The 19,632-nt window shown below is 39.4% G+C and overlaps 1 protein-coding gene across 2 annotated transcripts in view; it reads left to right on the top strand.

Annotated features, from left to right (window-relative positions):
* Window positions 1-19,632, top strand: part of ZRANB3 (zinc finger RANBP2-type containing 3) — a 128,095-nt gene that overhangs the window by 65,282 nt on the left and 43,181 nt on the right. For both annotated transcript variants that reach the window (XM_084642980.1, XM_084642979.1), the window contains exons 7-12: window positions 439-610; window positions 6,145-6,273; window positions 14,198-14,317; window positions 14,965-15,084; window positions 15,959-16,138; window positions 18,821-18,973. In XM_084642980.1, coding sequence (XP_084499106.1) covers window positions 439-610; window positions 6,145-6,273; window positions 14,198-14,317; window positions 14,965-15,084; window positions 15,959-16,138; window positions 18,821-18,973 — 874 coding nt within the window. The remainder of the gene's footprint in view (window positions 1-438; window positions 611-6,144; window positions 6,274-14,197; window positions 14,318-14,964; window positions 15,085-15,958; window positions 16,139-18,820; window positions 18,974-19,632) is intronic.

Genomic DNA, 19,632 nt, shown 5'->3' with positions numbered 1-19,632 from the left:
ACAAAGAACAATCCCTTCCCCCACCTCCAGAGGTGCCAGAAACCTTTACCCCACCTGATGCAATGCACAAAGCTGAGATGCTCTAGCCTAGACATGCTGCTCGGTGGCTGCTCAGTGTGGACCTCCAGCCTTGGCAGGGCCAGAGTTAATATACTCCTGGCTGGTGGAGAGGCTCCTTATCTGCTGGTGCAAATTAAAGCAGCCCCTAGACTGCTCTAACTTGTTCTTGGCCACTTTGGTTCCTGCCAGCCTCTAGGATTGTGGAGAGGCAGAAATGAAATGGAGAGCCACCTGTGCCTCACACCCAGGTACACTGAGTACGGCTCTGTCACACATGGGTATCTTGTCCCATGTTATAAATCAAATGTGTATGAAAGAAATTGTTGATTCAAGTTAGCAGAACAAGTTTCATCACCCCTCTCACCTTCTCATTCTCAGGTTTTTTGGTAAAAGAACTCTATGGGACTGCAGAGGGGCTTCAAACTTAGGTGAATTACATCAGTTGTTAAGTAACATAATGATCAGACGCTTGAAGAATGAAGTTCTAACCCAGTTGCCTCCCAAAATTAGACAACGCATTCCATTTGATCTCCCAAAAGCTGCGGCTAAGGTGAAATGACTCTCATTCAATATTTTTAAATATTTAACAAACTTGGTGCTAGCAGTAATATCTAACTGTGTTCACTATCCTTTTTTATCTGAATTATTTGGAATATATTTTTGTATATAAGGAACATGAATTTATATATAGTGTATGTTTATGTTACACATACACATAAAAATAAAATAATGGGGCATAGGTTTTATCACCATGGGTATGAGGTGACTGCATTACCATGGGTGGTGAATCCACAAGCGATCTATGAAGCTTGCCCCAAAAGAGCCATACATAATACACTATGATGTAGTCTACCACATACAGTAACTACATTAGAATGTGTTAGGATTTTAAATAAATTGTTGGTATCATATAATAAAATACATGTGCATACTCGCCTCTCTCTTACAGGACCTGATCCAGCTCCACTGAAGTCAATAGCAAAGTTTTCATCACCTGAAATGGTGCAGGACCCAAAACTCATAGTGAAGGGTTTCCCTTCCACAGAAACGCTTCACTTTATAAGCAGAATTTTACCAGTATTAGAGGTACAGAAAAGATCCCATACTCTTCAACCTCAGAATGTCTGGTGTGGAGGGTGGGGACACTACAAGGCTGTATCTTCACTCCCTGAAGAACAGAGAACAAGACTGCATCTTCTCTCCCTATTGGGAATATTTGCAGCAAAACCCTGAGCCAGGGATTTTTACTCATACTTTCCCCAAAGAGAGAGGTGACAAATGCTGCATTTTAAGTGGATTAACACTATCTGGTACCAGTAGGTAACAGGTACTGCATTCCAAAAGAATACTTGAACTCTAAATGTTCATTATAAAAATAAACAAACAAAAAATTAAGCTTCACTATAAGAGGAGTATATATAGGAGAATATATTGAAGTAACTGCAGTTAAGGGTTCATTTGTATTAATTTGAAATGTCTCTTTATAGATTACCTTACAAAATCGTCTAATTACACTTATTCGCACACACTGGTTGTTTTAATTCTCTGTCTCGCCTATATTTTGCCAAATTAAGTTATGTTACAAAAATTGAACAAACCCTCAGTACAAGAAATTTAATCTGCACATTTGCAATGACTACAACACTTAAAAGTACAGTAATACATTTAATTGCAGTGTTTATGGGGTAGTTCACTGAAAGAAATTTCATACACAATTAGTTCATGACTAGTGTTTTTGTATTCACCAGCAAGAGTTGCAGTCTTTTTCAAAATCTCGCATTTTACACATAATCAAATATTCTGATCTAAAATTATAAACTTCAGTAACTTGCCCAGGGTTTAGTATTTTGTCTCTTTTTAGTGTACATTCTAATCTGTCAGGAACTTTATTAAAGTTAAACCAATAAGTTCTTTAATACATCTATGGGACAACCAATAATTATAACAAAAAAGCATGTCTCCTTAATAGCAGCCCATCCAAAGACCAAGTATACGCATCCCAACAACCAGTCTCTTCCTCTAATTCCCAAGAATAAATACGAGTTTTGTGGTGTTCCCCGAAAGCTAACAAATCTGGGTTCTAGCAGACCAAGAGGTGAGAGCATTCCAAACCTGACAATTCTTCAACAGAAAATGCCTGGCCAGCACTTTTCCCCACTCTCTCTTCTTGCACAACCAGTGCTCTGGTGTCTGTGTTCTTTGCGTGAGGGTGCACGACTTAATAAGTGGACAGTCACATTCAATTTCAGTTTCAGCGTACTCTCAAACAGTACAGTGTGTTGCAGTAAAGTAATCTTGAGTTGACATATACATGAGTAAACTATAGGAAAATGTGCATCAAAAAGAAAAAGACTCTTCTTGCTGTTTATAAACTAAAGTGCTCTTGGCTTTGTAGCTGCTACCTGCGCATCTAAGTACACATTGCGATTTAAAAATACAATTAGGGCTGTCGGTATAATCTCTGCTGTCCTTTCTAATAACTTTCCCCAACCTTAATGTATAACCCCTGAAAGGATTTTCAGTATGATCCATCAACTGGGTTTTCTTTTAACTTTGTGGAGAGTGTATAACGCAAGGTTAGGGTGGGACCAGCAGAGACTGGGATAGAACAGCTAGTGTAATGGGTTCTGGGAGACTGACTGACAGTTAACAGAGCTGACAAAATTAGGGAAAGGGCCTTACAGGGTATGTCTACACAGCAAAGAAAAACCCGTGACTGGCCCACGCCAGCTGACTTGGGCTTGCGGAGTTCCAGCTGTGGGGCTGTTTCACTGCTGTGTAGACTTCTGGAGTAGGGCTGGAGCTCAGGTTCTAAAAACCTGTGGGGTGGGAGGGTCCCAGGGCTCTGGCTGCATCAGGCCTGATGAAATACATCCTAAAATACTCAAGGAGCTGACTGAGGAGATATCTCAGCCATTAGCGATGATCTCTGAAAAGTCATGGAAGATGGGAGAGATTCCAGAGCACTGCAAAAGGGCAAATATAGTGCCAATCTATAAAAAGGGAAATGACAACCCGGGGAATTACAAACCAGTCAGCTTAACTTCAGTATCCAGAAAGATAATGGAGCAAATAATTAAGCAATCAATTTGCAAACACCTAAAAGATAATGTGATAACAGTCAGCATGGATTTGTCAAGAACAAATTATGTCAAATCAACCTAATAGCTTTGACAGAGTAATAAGCCTTGTGGATAGTGGGGAAGCAGTAGATTTGGTGTATTTTGATTTTAGTAAGGCTTTTGATACTGTCTCACATGACCTTCTCATAAACAAATTAGGAAAATACAATCTAGCTGGAGCTACAATGAGGTGGGTGCACAACTGATTGGAAAACCATTCCCAGAGAGTCGTTATCAGTGATTCACAGTCAAGTGGGATCCTGCAGGGATCAGTTCTGGGTCCAGTTCTGTTCAATATCTTAATCAGTGATTTAGATAATAGCATAGAGAGTACACTTATAAAGTTTATGGATGATACCTAGCTGGGAGGGGTTGCAAGTGCTTTGGAGGATAGGATTAAAATTCAAAATGATCTGGACAAACTGGAGAAATGGTCTGAAGTAAATAGAATGAAATTCAATAAGGACAAATGCAAAACACTCCACTTAGGAAGGAACAATCAGTTGCACACGTACAAAATGGGAAGTGACTGCATAGAAAGGAATACTGCACAAAGGGATCAGGGAGTCATAGTGGATCACAAATTAAATATGAGTCAACAGTGTAACACTATTGCGAAAAACATCCTCTGGAAGGTTTAGGCAGGAGTGTTGTAAGCGAGACACGAGAAGTAATTCTTCTGCTCTACTTCATGCTGATTAGGCCTAAACTGGAGTATTATGTCCAGTTCTGGGCACCACATTTCAGGAAGAATGTGGACAAATTGGAGAAAGTCCAGAGAAGAGCAACAAAAATGATTAAAGGTTTAGAAAACAAGACCCATGAGGGAAGACTGAAAAAATTAGGTTTAGTCTGGAGAGGAGAAGACTGAGAGGGGACAAGATAGCAGTTTTCAAGTACATAAAAGGCTGGTACAAGGGGGAGGGAGAAAAATTGTTCTCCTTAATCTCTGAGGCTAGGACAAGAAGCAATGGGCTTAAATTGCAGCAAGGATGGTTTAGGTTGGACATTAGGAAAAACTTCCTAACTGTCAGGGTGGTTAAGCACTGGAATAAACTGCCTAGGGAGTTTGCAGAATCTCCATCATTGAAGATTTGTAAGAGCAGGTTAGACAAACACCTGTCAAGTCTGGTCTAGATAATAGTCCTGCCATGAGTGCAGGGGACTGGACTAGATGACCTCTCGAGGTCCCTTCCAGTCCTATGGTTGTATGATTCTATCTCAGACTTATTTGGATTGTGGTTGAGGTAGTTTGCTTTCAGACCCTAGTCTCACGATAACTGTTGTACTGTACCAAAGTTCCCAATGGAAGATTTTGTATACTCTGGAATTATGTTTTTCATGCTACACATTTACATGTAAACAGTTTGTGTAGCCCAATCACTCAAGTGAGTTTGAGGACATGAAATAAACCCCATTAAAATGGTCCGTTTCTCAAAAATTATGATATTAGATAGATAAATAAATAAATATGATATTATTGTATTAGAAGAAAATAATGGGGTGTTATATTAAGTGTGTTAATTTCTTCACTATTTCTGATTTTGGTTTGGCTTTTATCATAATAGTAACAAAGGTAGCAAATATTTTTCCCCTTTTAAAAGTTTTGTCTCCATTTCTTTCCCATCAAATTATTAAAATGACTACTCATCCCCAACCCTGGTCTATTCACCGTTGTTTTATAAGTATATTCCATTTTATATTAGGGATGTAAATACCATTTTAAAAGTTAACTGTTTAATTTATTTAAAAATATTTCGTTTAAATGGTTAACCGATTAAGGGGCTGACCGGTGCGGCTGGGTGGTGCTGCTCCATCTGGGTGGTGCTCCTCTGGCTGGGAGATGCGGCTGGGGCCGCTTCAGCGGGCAGGGCTGCTGCGATTGGCCAGCCTCCCAGCTGGCCTGGGAGTTAATGGTTAAGGTGAGTTAACCATTAAGACTAATGCTAACCGGTTAACATTTTACATTCCTGTTTTATACATCTGTTTAATTTATTCAGTTGTTGTTGTTTTTTTTTAAATTTTCTTCCACTCTCAATTAAAAGTTAAATTCCCATTCCCCTGCTCTCCCTCCACAAGTCCACCCCATTTCTTCCTTACACACAGTCATTCCCTCCCATAAGACCCCTTCCCCAGGTCACATTGCAGTTTGTGCATGTTGTAGGATTGGGAGCAAGAGTTCTAGGGAATGAGTGTCCGAAGGCCTCAAACACCCACCTCTAATGCAACTCTCACAAGTGTGTCTGTCTCTCCCTACCCTGGGCTCACATCTGGATGCTAAAAGGGATAAGATGGAATACCCATGCCCTACAAGAATTAACATCTACATTGGGGGAGGTAATCTGGGCCAAGAGTCTATCTTACGTTTAAAGGTGCCCAGACCGTGTGACCAGAGTACCAAATAGTTGTATCTGTTAAGTATTTAACAGCACATGAAAATCAGCATAAATGGCATTAGATCAATCAAGTAGAATTAATGTTTTTGTTTAGTTATTTGTAACAAAGGAAAATATTGTGAAGGTTTGATAGCTGATTACATTGTATTTTTATTTAAATAAGTTTCATCAGGTCATCTTGGCTGATTGACTAAAACTAAATCTTACCATTAATGTTCTTTGTTACATGATTATATTTTCCTGATGCTCCACTTTCATATATAATTAGAATTCTTTTTGCTTGTTCAGTACTTCTTCTTAATAAAAAGTGCTTAGTGTTTGATTCATAATGTTAACAGAGTGAGCTTTATTTTCGCCCGCAGCTTGTCACAAGTTTCTATTATTGGTAGGAACATGTGACTGACTTGCTGCTGTACTGATGTTTTTCTATGAAAAAACTGGCATCTTTGAATATAATCTCCTTCCTTACCGTTCCTTTTGGTAGGAAGGTAGGACATGATTCACAGAAGCAGTAATTGTTCTGCCATTTATATTGTACCTCTAAACATTTTTCTTCCCCCATTCAGGAACTGAATACCAGCTTTGAAGAGTGGGAGAAATTAATGAGGGCTCCAAATTCAGATGTCGCTGAAAGCCACTTTGTTCAAGTCATGGGTCTGATTACACGCATGTATAAACAAACTGCCATTGCCAAGGTAATGAAATCTTTTTATAGTTTTATTTTAAATATGTATTCAATCATATGTTTTAATTATCTCTTTTTCTACTATTTTTATATGGTGTGCTTCCAGTGTGTAATCACCTAACTAGTGGACTCTTCATGCTTCTTCACAGAATTGGGACAGTTGGGCATTTGGGTGATCTTCGGTCACCAAAACTTCCCATATTTTTTTAGAGGTGGATAGCTAATTATGTGAAATGTTTTTGATGATTTGTGGTATCTCTGGTATAGTAAGCACAAACTAAAACTATCTGGCAGAGTAATAAATTGGCAAAGCACTTTTGCATGACTTCTTCAGTCTCAGAATTCTGAACAGCATTATCAGATGTTTAGCAAGAAGAGACTATTTGAACTTTCAGTCTGACATTCTGCATTGAATATCTTATCTGTCTTCTTAGATGCCAACAATGACAATGCTTGTGCTTTGACCAATCTTGGGAGTCAGTTTCACTGCCAATTTGCTCTCACTACTAAGTTTCCCCCCCCCCCCCAATATTATGTTTACAGTAGGCTGTTGCTCCTTGTCCTAACATCTTTTGAATTTAAATAATTCCTTTCCTTTATTACATTTCTCCTGGAGCTCAGAGCCTTCAGGCTAACTTGCATGGCCTTCCTAACTGTTCTTCTAAACTCTACAGATCTTGATGGACAGTCCTTCCACAGTGCACTACATAAATGGGCAAGGAGACACATATTCATCATCACTGTGCCTGAAAATCATCAAGCTCTGGATGTGGTGCCACTAGCATAGGATAACCCAGAGGGCTCTTCACTTCCCGGATATCAACAACAACCTGGCAGACTTCCTGAGGAGACACTTGTTTACCACTCACAAGTAGTCTTTGAGGGGCTCTGGTGACAGACCTGTTTGCCATCATCATGAACACCAACTGCAAGAACTTCTATTCCAAAGGGGTATGAATCTGAGGTTGTTGGTGGACACCTTCCTTGTGCAGTGTCTTCAAAACCTCTTGTATGCCTTTCCACCAATCCCCAGGGTGATTTCCAAAATCAAAGGCGACAAAGCCACAATATTTCTTGTAGCTCCTTATTGGCCAAGGCAGTTTTGGCTGACAGACCTACTACATGTCCATCTGTCTCTGATCTAGCTCCCAGACTGCGTGGACCTGACCTCACAACGCAATGGCCAGATACTCCATGTGAACTCGAAGTCACTGGACCTCAGAGCATGGCTTTTGGCTGATTGAATACCATTGACCAAGATTGCTTCCTATAGGTCCAAGAAATCCTGGCACAGAGCAGGAAAGTATCCACCAGTAGAATATATCCATTTAAATAGAGGAAGTTCATGTTAAGGGCAAGAAAAAAGAGCAACAAAAATTATTAGGGGTATGGAACGGCTTCCGTATGAGAAGAGATTAATAAGACTGGAACTTTTCAGCTTGGAAAAGATATGACTAAGAGGAGATATGATGGAGGTCTATAAAATCATGACTGGTGTAGAGAAAGAAGATAAGAAAGTGTTATTCACTACTTCTCATAACACAAGAACTAGGGGTCACCAAATGAAATTAATAGGCAGCAGGTTTAAAACAAATAAAAGGAAGTATTTCTTCACACAACACACAGTCAACCTGTGGAACTCCTTGCCAGAGGATGTTGTGAAGGCGAAGACCATAACAGGGTTCAAAAAAGAACTAGATATATTCATGGAGGATAGGTCCATCAATGGCTATTAGCCAGGATCGGCTGGGATGGTGTCCCTAGCCTCTGTTTGCCAGAAGCTGGGAATGAGCGACGGGATGGATCATGTGATGATTACCTGTTCTGTTCATTCCCTCTGTGGCACCTGGCACTGGTCACTGTCAGAAGACATGATACTGGGCTAGATGGACCTTTGGTCTGACCCAGTAGGGCCGTTTTTATGTTCTTATATGGCCAGCCCATCGTGGTCTTGACCAGATCCAGGCTCAATATCACAGATCCTTATCTATTGCACTTATACAGGATAGCCTCTTGTTCATCTCTACTAAGGTATATTTCATAGCAATCTCAGCTTAGCATCCACCTGTATAGTCATGCTCAGTCTTTTCTCATGGTATCAAAGTTTCTTAAAGGGCTGTTAGGCACTTCCCCACTGGTCAGAGAACCTGCTCCGACTTGGGACTTCAATTTAGTCCTGACACTGATGGAGTCTCCATTCAAACCTACTCCCTGCACCACATCTGAAGATGATCTTCCTAGTGGATAACACTTTAGCCAGGAGACTAAGTGTTAGGCAATTATGGCCAAGCCTGAGTTCCTATACAAAATTCCATAGGGATGAGGTGTTGCTAGGACCTTATCCAAAGTTCATTCCTAAGGTGGCTTTAGAATTTCATCTAAACCAGTCAATCAGTCTGCCTGTTTTCTTCCTGATGGCATACTTGTCATCAAAGGAAAATAAATTAAAGACACCAGATATATCCAAGACCATTGCTTTATTACACTGATAGGACCAAATTGTTCAGATTGTTGCTCCATCTATTTATAGTCATGGGCACGTGTTCTCAAGTTCAAACCCTCTCCTCACAGAGGATACTGGGAATGGATTACAAATGTGTTAGCTGATGTAATAATCCCAATAAACATCAAGGCTCACTCCATCAGAGCTCAAGCAACATCCTCTGCCTGGTTCAGAAATGTACCAATTTCCAATATCTGCAAAACGGCAACATGGAGTGTCCCACTGACCTTTGTCAAGACTTATGCATTGGACTCATCTTCCAGAGCTGATGCCAAATTCATCACTGTTCAACGCACATAGCTGAAACTCCTCATTACCACCATCCTGACTGCCCACCAGTCACCTACAATGGTATTCACAGTGACACATAAGAAAGAACAGTTACTTACATTTTAATTGTCTTTCTTCGAGATGTAGTCAGTGTGGTCCCATGACCTGTCCTCTATTCCTGCTTTTTTGAGTTTCAAATTGCAAGGGAAATGAAGGTGGATCTTGGATGCCCTGCCCCTAAGGCCCTTGTATGGGAATACAAGAAGGCACAGGGCTCATGCATGGCCCTACTGCACACTACTATTAAAAAAAAAAAAAAAATCTCATGCACATGAGGTGGGCACCAACAGTGGAATCAGCGCTGACTAAATGTCTTGATCAGCCATGATTACTGGAGGATAGGTAACTTCTTTTCAGGGGACTTATACCCAAGGAATGGATTCTCTAATGAGGGACTTGAAGACACTGAGGAAAGTCACCTTAAGTGGGAACCTTTATAAAAGGAGGACTTCCTTACAGGCAATTTTAGAGAGAGAGGAGACCCAGGCCCAGAAGGCAAGGCTGGGCAGTAGCAAAGGAGGGTCTTGGAACCCTGAAAGGGCTGACCAAAGCCAAATGGACTCTGAGTGGTGAGGAAACTGAGAGAGGGGTTTGCATGCAGGTTTTTGCTATTTTTCCATAGATCTGTATAGCTTTTGTGTGTTTTCTATGAGTAAAGGGTAATTATTTTAGAAATTCCTTTGCACTGTCTTTTTGACTCTTGCATTCAATGTCACATTGTCCCTAATGGGGGTAACAGTAAGTTAGAGGATCAACAGCTTCAGTGAAACTTTGGGAACGTGCAAGAGCTGCTTGGGACAGCTGGCACAAGTTGCAGGGCCTGGGCAGTTGGGCGGGTAAAAAGTTTTCTCTCTCTGGGTTGGGAGCTAGTTAGAGGATGTGTCCCCAGAAGTGTGCCCAGAGGTCCAAAGCCTGAGACAGTGCTTAGATTCTGCTCAGACCCAGAAGCCAAAGAGCAGGTGATATCCAGTGGGTGAATCCTTGTACACTAATCTGATGACGGTTGTAACAAAGTTCCAAGCTTTTTTCAGCAGCTATCTAATTGTCTTATGCGTAGGCTGTTATTTGCGGACTGTTAAAGCTATCGCAAGACAAGGCTTTCTTTTCTTCCCTTTCCAAAACCAAACTTCCCTCACATCTAAGGGCTTGTCTACACTACCCGCCGGATTGGCGGGCAGCAATCGATGCAGCAGGGGTCATCTAGTATACGTCTAGTATACACGCGATAAATCGACCTCTGAGCACTCTCCCGTCGACTCCAGCACTCCACCAGAACGAGAAGCGCAAGCGGAGTCAACGGGAGAGCATCAGCTGTTGACTTATCGCAGTGAAAACACCGGGGTAAGTCGATCTAAGTGTGTCGACTTCAGCTACACTATTCACCTAGCTGAAGTTGTGTATCTTAAATCGACCCCAAGGGGTAGTGTAGACAAGCCTTTACCTAATCACCTTCTGGCTAATGTGCTTTTTGTGAATGTGGGAATAGTGCAGATTTTGCCTCCAGACTCACCTTCTTAGGTTAGGAGCTAGAATGGATTAACAGATTTTTTTCTTTTTTTTTTTTTTTTAAGATAAAAAGAAATCTAACTTGATGAGGCAGATATAGTGGGAAAACCCTGCACAGTAGTTGATAGTCATCCTGCCTGTCAAAGCAAATAAAGAGGAGGAACTCTACACTGACTAAGCTGTTTCAACTGAGACACAAAACAAATTAGCAAGGGGAAAATAATTTGCCTTCCTTCTGTGCCAATGTAAGGTTATTTACTGTATTTCACTTTCCTTTCTCTTGCTCTCTCTCCTGGTTTTTAAAAAAATCAAAAAGCAAGAGTTACATGGCACAAAAGAAATATTTTTCTAGGTTAATTTGCATACTGGTAGGCCCTTTTAAAAACCACATTCTTTTTGTGGAAAAGTGCTTAGCAGAACTACTGTGCGGGTATCTTCAGACTTACTAAACTACTGTCAAAAGCAGCATATAGTTACCTTTGCCAAATATGGAAAGAGAATTCAAATAAGTATTACAATAATTGTAAGTTAACCTTATATGTGAAGCTCTTAAAAAACAATGTAGGCGTTTACTGCTGTAAATACTTTGAAAAGGTAAATCATAATAGATATGCTACTTAGGCCAAAAGAAACTGTATTAAAAGTTCTGTGACTTAGTCTATTTGCTATGGCAACATAGCTGAAACTTAACTGAGTGCTCTTTATTTTATCTTTAGGGAAACTTGAGATCCAGTTGCAAAATATTTGAAAACTTTCATAACATTGTTATGCTTTTGCATCACATTGAATATTTATAAAAATTATGTTTACTCATCGGTATTTTCTGTTGTTGAAAATCAAAAAAAAAATCTTGAGTTAAATATTGTTTATAGCAGTGAACAGTAAAAACATTTGGACCAAATAATTGAAAGAAACTTTCAGAATTGCTTTTTTAAATAAATTAAATCCATTGACTTTCTTTAAATACATTAGGGTCAGGGGAGACTCATCTGAAATCTCAACAAAAGCCCAATAATAAAATTTTTATATAAAGCCACATCTGTTTCCTTAGGTCTTAAGATGTAAAAAAAAAAAATCTACTGGAAATGACTGTTGCTAATCAAATCACCAGTTACTGAGCCACTCTTTTGTCCGTTCACAGGTAACTTTATTGTTGCCTAACTTCAAATGGTTTAGTGCCTGAATCTGTAGACTTTAGAGTTCAGTGAGAGTTGAGATTTGCATTTTTACTACTGCAAGTTTACCTCCCTCAAAATTATCTTCTTGGCCCTATGAGTCCCTCCGCTGACACCCTATTCTCAAATGCATCAAATGCATTCCCTCCAAACAATCTGCAAAGCCACTACTGCACGCTCCTTCAAATCCCTCCTTACAAACCAAAACAAACTATGTACTATTTAGTCCCGTGTGTCCATAACATGCTCGTATTACTGTTTCCCCAAATTCCACTCTTAACCTTCCCTCTCTCCTGCCATTTGTTTGTTTTATGAGCTGCATGTTGTCTTAAACTAAGATTGTAACATTTTTGGGACAGGAAGTGTCTTAATATATGCCTGTATAGTGCTCAGCACAGTGGGGCCCCAACTTGTCTGTGTCTTCTAATTATTACTGTAATACAAATAATTCATAACTAACCAATGCTTTGCACAAGTGTGATAGACTAAACTTTGATGGAGAAAACTTTGGAAATTTTCTGTGATCGTATCATTTATTACTAAAAGAGCCACTTAATTAGGTAACAAATTAACCTTTATATTAAGGTCAAAGAGTATAGCCTTCTGTATCAAATACTTAACAGGAATAATCTTCCATTGATACCATATCAATACCAATATCATATTAATCATTTTAAATGACTCTAGTTTGCTAAGTTTTTAAAATATTTTGCAAGCCTAACGTGAGTAGAAATAGGAAAAAGTGAATTAGATTATTCTTTCAGTTTTAATCAGTGGTGTTAGGGACACAGGTGCAGATTTTTTTTAATGCATTTTTTTTGTTGGTGTCCCTTTAAATATCTCTAGGACAGAAATCAATTGATATTCATTAGATTGTCAGCATATTAAATGATCAATCTGAGTTGTCATTAATTTAGCTAAAGGGAGTTTAAAAATTGCATTTTAATCCTTAACAAGCACCACAAAACTATCAAATCCTTTGAAGTTAAGAGAAACTTGTAAAGGAACAGCGGATCATTAAAATCATGAAGACAGTATCTGGAAAGGCTTTTCTCTGTTACAACATGACTCATACGATTTAAAAAATGGTTAACTTTCTGTCCTCCTAATAAAGTCTACATCACAAAAGGTATTAAAGCAGAAACCATCATAGAATCATAGAATATCAGGAAGGGACCCCAGAAGGTCATCTAGTCCAACCCCCTGCTCAAAGCAGGACCAATTCCCAGTTAAATCATCCCAGCCAGGGCTTTGTCAAGCCTGACCTTAAAAACCTCTAAGGAAGGAGATTCTACCACCTCCCTAGGTAACGCATTCCAGTGTTTCACCACCCTCTTAGTGAAAAAGTTTTTCCTAATAGCCAATCTAAACCTCCCCCACTGCAACTTGAGACCATTACTCCTCATTCTGTCATCTGCTACCATTGAGAACAGTCTAGAGCCATCCTCTTTGGAACCCCCTTTCAGGTAGTTGAAAGCAGCTATCAAATCCCCCCTCATTCTTCTCTTCTGCAGGCTAAACAATCCCAGCTCCCTCAGCCTCTCCTCATAACTCATGTGTTCCAGTCCCCTAATCATTTTTGTTGCCCTTCGCTGGACTCTCTCCAATTTATCCACATCCTTCTTGAAGTGTGGGGCCCAAAACTGGACACAGTACTCCAGATGAGGCCTCACCAATGTCGAATAGAGGGGAACGATCACGTCCCTCGATCTGCTCGCTATGCCCCTACTTATACATCCCAAAATGCCATTGGCCTTCTTGGCAACAAGGGCACACTGCTGACTCATATCCAGCTTCTCGTCCACTGTCACCCCTAGGTCCTTTTCCGCAGAACTGCTGCCTAGCCATTCGGTCCCTAGTCTGTAGCTGTGCATTGGGTTCTTCCGTCCTAAGTGCAGGACCCTGCACTTATCCTTATTGAACCTCATCAGATTTCTTTTGGCCCAATCCTCCAATTTGTCTAGGTCCTTCTGTATCCTATCCCTCCCCTCCAGCGTATCTACCACTCCTCCCAGTTTAGTATCATCCGCAAATTTGCTGAGAGTGCAATCCACACCATCCTCTAGATCATTTATGAAGATATTGAACAAAACCGGCCCCAGGACCGACCCCTGGGGTACTCCACTTGATACCGGCTGCCAACTAGATATGGAGCCATTGATCACTACCCGTTGAGCCCGACAATCTAGCCAGCTTTCTACCCACCTTGTAGTGCATTCATCCAGCCCATACTTCCTTAACTTGCTGACAAGAATACTGTGGGAGACCGTGTCAAAAGCTTTGCTAAAGTCAAGAAACAATACATCCACTGCTTTCCCTTCATCCACAGAACCAGTAATCTCATCGTAAATCTCATCACTGTCTGAATTTTTTGTATAGTCTGTAGAACTAATAAAATTTCACCATTTCTTGTGTTCTAGGCAGGAGCAGTAAAGGACTATATCAAAATGATGCTTGAGAATGACAAACTTAAATTTCTGGTTTTTGCTCACCACTTAAGCATGCTCCAAGCTTGTACAGAGGCAGCCATAGAAAACAAGGTAATTTTAAATGCTCTTCATAGAGTTTAAAAATGACCTCTTCCAAAGATTATATTATTAGGCCCCAATCCTGCAAACACTGAGGCACTTGCATAGCTCCTTGAGTTCTCAGTAATTCATGTGAGTGTTTGTGGAATCAGGGCCACAGTCAGTATTGAAAAGATCTTGGTTGTAGAATAGTTTTGAGAAATAATGTAAACACTTGTATCTGGAACAATAAATGCCAGATTCCTTGCCATTATACTATTGTAGAGTAAGTCCTTTGGGTCATTGCTAAAATAGTGTACTGTTTCAGTGTACTATAATAGCTCAAAAAATGGTAGTTGGAATTAAAGAGAATATTAATAAATAATCCTCACAGTGAAATAATTTTCTTCTGTAACACCTTCCATTTACAGATTCCGTGTTGCTTTACAAACATTAATAAATGAATTAAGCCTCATTGAACTCCCATGTAGTAGGTGAGATGATTATCCCTATTTTACAGATAGAAAAGACTGAAACACAGAGGTCCTATGGTCCTGAGTTAGGAGTAGAACAAAGCTATTCTGATTCCCAGTTTTTTGATAGTTGTCCAAAAAAAAATTCCTTTTATGTAAATTATGGGAATCATTATGTAAATTTGCCATTATCTTGGGATGTTATAGGCACGTTACATTCGGATAGATGGAAGTGTTCCTTCAGTAGAAAGAATCCATCTTGTCCATCAGTTTCAGAAGGATCCTGATACTCGTGTGGCCATCCTGAGCATTCAGGCTGCTGGTCAGGTAAGATTAAAAAAAAAAAAAGTAGATATTGGACAATTTGAAGTATAAAATTTAAAAAGACAAAGCATACACATATGATGTCTTACTATAAGTGACCTATATCAAGAGGCTTTTGCATTCAGCAACCAATTTAGCACCAACCCTATAATCGGTACTGAATTTAAGTTGAAATTATTTCTACAGAACCAAAGCAAGGAAAGTGTCAGCCTGTACTTAAATAGGATGTTGGTGTGAGTTCACTCATTTCTAAAAGCACCAATGTAATAAGAAGCAAACATCACTTTTCACTGTTGTTTGCTGGGGAAGCAATGTGGTGGCAGTTACACAATACTGCGGTTTATCTATATCTTACTGACATTTCCAGCTGTCGCTATTTCATGTTGTTATGGGCACAAATACTTCGGAAGCATTAATAATTGTCATATCCATTTTCAATGCTTAAATCAATACTGCAGTATAGTTGGTGTGGGTTACTCTTCAATGGAGCAACCATAAAATTAATAATCCTGTTTTGCTTGCAACAAGAAGCAAAATGCCTTGACTCGCCTTAGAAAAAAACCCAACATGTATCTGTCTATGAACCATCTGCTGTCCAGGTCACCCAGTATCTGAAGAAGAGTTCTGTGTAAGTTCAAAAGCTTGTCTTTCTCTCTCTCAGCAACAGAAGTTGGTCCAATAAAAGATATTGGCTCATCCACCTTTTGTCTCCAGTATCTTATTGCCATTATAAAAATATTTTACATTATTTGTAGTAGTTCCCTTCTGATGTTCAGTCATTCAGTGAAATGTACTTGTGTGTTTATAGAGTCACATCTTCTCTGTCTAGCATTTGATTAATCAGTGAATCAACACTGCTTTTACTAATTTTGTTTAGGGTTTAACTTTTACTGCTGCCACTCACGTTGTGTTTGCTGAGTTATACTGGGACCCTGGACACATGAAGCAAGCAGAAGACAGAGCACATCGAATTGGACAATGCAGTTCTGTAAATATCCACTACCTTATTGCAAAAGGAACTTTAGATCCTCTTATGTGGGCAATGTTGAATCGCAAGGTATGTATTGAAATAAAACAAAGTAATCAACGAAGTGTTTGATGTGTGTCTGGAATCCACAGTGTTCAAGGATGTTTGCTGTGGAGGATTCTGTAGAGGGGCATTGTCCTAATCTCAGGATATTAAAGCAACCAATATATGTACAATTGCAGGGGACCAGAATGACAACTTTTATTCAGAACTAACTTTTATCTTTTCTGCTATCCTTTCGTAAGAGGCAAAGATAAACATGTTTTGTTTTTTAAGATGCAAATAGGGAAGAAAAGATCATTAAAGGGTCCAGTAAGATTGAGCAGGTTTATGTAGTGGTAGACAAGATTAACATCACAAAACATTTAATTTCTGTCTTTCCACTAACAATTGTGAAATTGGGATGGCTTGGATGAGGTTGTTTTTGAGACAACTGCTTTTCATCCTCGAAAATATTAACTGAAGCTTCTATTAGAAAACTATAGAAATTGACATTTGAAAAGATGATAGTTTTAGAAATATTCACATCAAAGTTTGGAAAGAGAGTTAACAGCTAGTTGTGATAGCTTACTTATGACAGGTATCAAAGGACTGGAAAGAAGACATGAAGGAAGGATGCTGCAAGTAACCACTGTCCTCTAAACCTGACTTAATTAAGGGAAAATACTAAAATGACTACGATTGCATTGGTTGGCGGTCTTCATCTGCAAAATAGACATTCGCATTAAGAAAGATTGTACACCAAAATTCTAATGCGTGACACTAAAAATTTAGCCCCTTAAAGGAATATTATTGTTATCCATTGGTTGTGTTTGATTTGTATTTTGTTTGTGATGTCAGTGTTTTTCTGGGCTTTATTCAGGGTAAATCGATTAGCTGCAGTGCCATTATTGATGAGCACTAGCTGTGCCCACAAAATAAACTCCACTTATATGACTCACCAAAATGAGATGCTGCTCTTAATAGATTGTGCAAATACTGGCTCCCACTTAGTGGGATTTGAATATGACCCTGGGCTCTGCTAGGTTCTTGGGCTTGGCTCCTCCTTGACTGGGTTGGGTCGGGGGAAATCAGTGGTGATCTCTCTCAAACACCACTTACTTGTGACATCAAAATTAGATGCAACTCACAGTAAATTGTGCAGATCTGTAGCAGTCACTCTCTTTTTATACAGGAGGAATAAAATAATTTGCAATGTTGACATTTAAATTATCGTCAGTGGGCATCTGAATTAACCGCTCATTGGCACTTCACACCTATCAGGTCTATTGTTTCAAGCTATCTGCAGGCTCATCTAAGCTTCATTTACTCTTTTCACATTTCTGTGGTTTTCTTTGCAACCTTAACAATTAGAGATTTACTTAAAAAAACAACAAACACCTGGGACTCTAGAGTACAAGATGATAGCTTCAGAGACATGCTAGTATGACAAATGGACATGTACGAGCTGATGTGCACTATTTAGTCTTTTTTTGGTCAGAAAGGCTGCTGAACATTCTTAAACACACAGGTTAATTTCCCAGACACCAATCCAAGAAATCATCTCTTGTTGCTGATACGCTTGTCAGTAACTCTCAGTCTTTTTTGGAAGAGTGACTGAGAAGGTGATGGCTGTTCAATTCCAGGCATATTTGGATACCCAGCATCCTTGATTAGTTCCACTCTGTGTTTGGCTTTCTTTTGAAGCAGAGGCTGCTCATCTCAGATTCATGATTGATTTTCTTCTGGCTGATCAAAATCAGCTGATTATTTTGGTCACGCTGGATCTTTCAGTAGCTTTTAATATGCCTGATCCATGTGATGTTTTGGAAACTAGTATGTGTTGTTGGTATGTTTACAATTGCTTTCCAATATGTCATACCTAGAAAGACGTGTGGCTTTCAAAGTTTTAAGTTGGGATTTACAAAGGGGTCTAAGGAAGCTAAGTACCTGAATCCCATTACAATTCAATGAGAGTTGTATGCCTAACTCCCTTAGGCTTCTTTGAAAATCCCAACATTAATATTGCCTTGGCTACATTCAAGACCTGGCTCCTTGAGCATTGTAGAGATGAATCTCAATATTCAGACACCACCTGCCACTTAAGGATTCCACCACAGCATCTGAAGTCAGCAATTAACTGTGCTTTTACTTCAGTGGTCGCTAGGGTATGGAATTTGCTCCCATCTCTCCTTTATTATTTTGTATTTGTTTTTATTCTATTGCCCTGTGGCCATTGGAATGGGTAAGACAGATTGTAAAAAGAACTAGGTGTTTCCTGTGGCTGGGAGAATCAGAGAGCTGACCCTTGCAGGCTTCCTCACACTAAGGGCAGGTATTAGCAAGGTGCCTCTCAACTCTAGCTATCCCGAGAACCGTCGCAAACATATAAAGGCTTTGTGAAAGGGACATATATTATTTGTTTTGTAGTAACATAAATCGATAAATATTGAGTTCCCCCAACTGTCCCATTGCCAAGTCATCATACAGTAGTAGATTTCACCTTGGCATTGTGGCACTAGTGAATCTTGATAGAGGATTTGAAGGAGTATCAGATGGTAGTCTTATAGATCTTCAGTCAGTTATTTAAAACATTTTTTACTTTGAACTACTAAATTGTGTTCTGCACTTTTACAGTTGCTGAGTTATGTTTGAAAGGGAAGTAATGCTTAGTAAACTTAAGCAACTAAATTTACTCTGAAGTGTGAAATGATTAACTTCATCTGTCTGCAGGCCAAAGTTACGGGCAGCACGTTGAATGGGAAGAAGGAGAAATTGCAGGCTGAAGAAGGTGATAAGGAGAAGTGGGATTTCTTGAGTTTTGCTGAAGCCTGGACCCCGAACGAAAGTCTTGAAGAGGTCAAGAATGAAGTTTTATTCACTCATGTAAGACAAGATGGATATATATATCTTCTATGCTCTTCTTTTCTAAAATAATTCCAATACCTAGTCATTAACTGTGCTTCAAATTAAATGTTAAACTGCTCCTATTTGAAAAGAATGAAGTCTGGGAAACAGCCTTTTAGATTATTACTTGTCCTTCTCTCTCTCTCTCTCTCGTCCCCATCCACTGCTTCCTCTTTTGGTATCAATCTTTTCTTGCTCATTATGCTGCCATTTCTCCTTTTTAGAATGGGTTGATGTGGGGCTGTACAGGTACCTATTTTCTTGTCCAGCCTCATTAGGTATGCTGTCTTAGTGAACCAGTGAAATTATTAGACTGTAGAATGACCTCTCTAGGGAAGTAGTAGAAGCACCATCACAAAAGACATTTAAAACTAGTCTGTAGAAAGCGCTCAAGAATATTCTGTTGAGTCATATTGTCCATTCCTACCAGTGCAGGACTGTTCACAAGCCTTTTTCTAGGGCTGATCTCAAGGAACATTCTAATGGTTACAAGCACTTTTAGTTTATAGCTTAATGCTGAGTTGCATGTTATAATTACAGTTAAAACTGACCAAAGTACATCTCTACAATAAAGGGTCTTGCTCTGTAATCCATTGTGTCCTTTAAATTATCGCAACATGGTGTTTCATTCATATGTA

The sequence above is a fragment of the Lepidochelys olivacea genome (genome assembly GCF_965140295.1).
Source record: "Lepidochelys olivacea isolate rLepOli2 genome assembly, chromosome: 11".
NCBI classification, from domain to species: Eukaryota; Metazoa; Chordata; order Testudines; family Cheloniidae; genus Lepidochelys; species Lepidochelys olivacea.
This window is presented reverse-complemented; position numbering and strand designations above follow the sequence as displayed.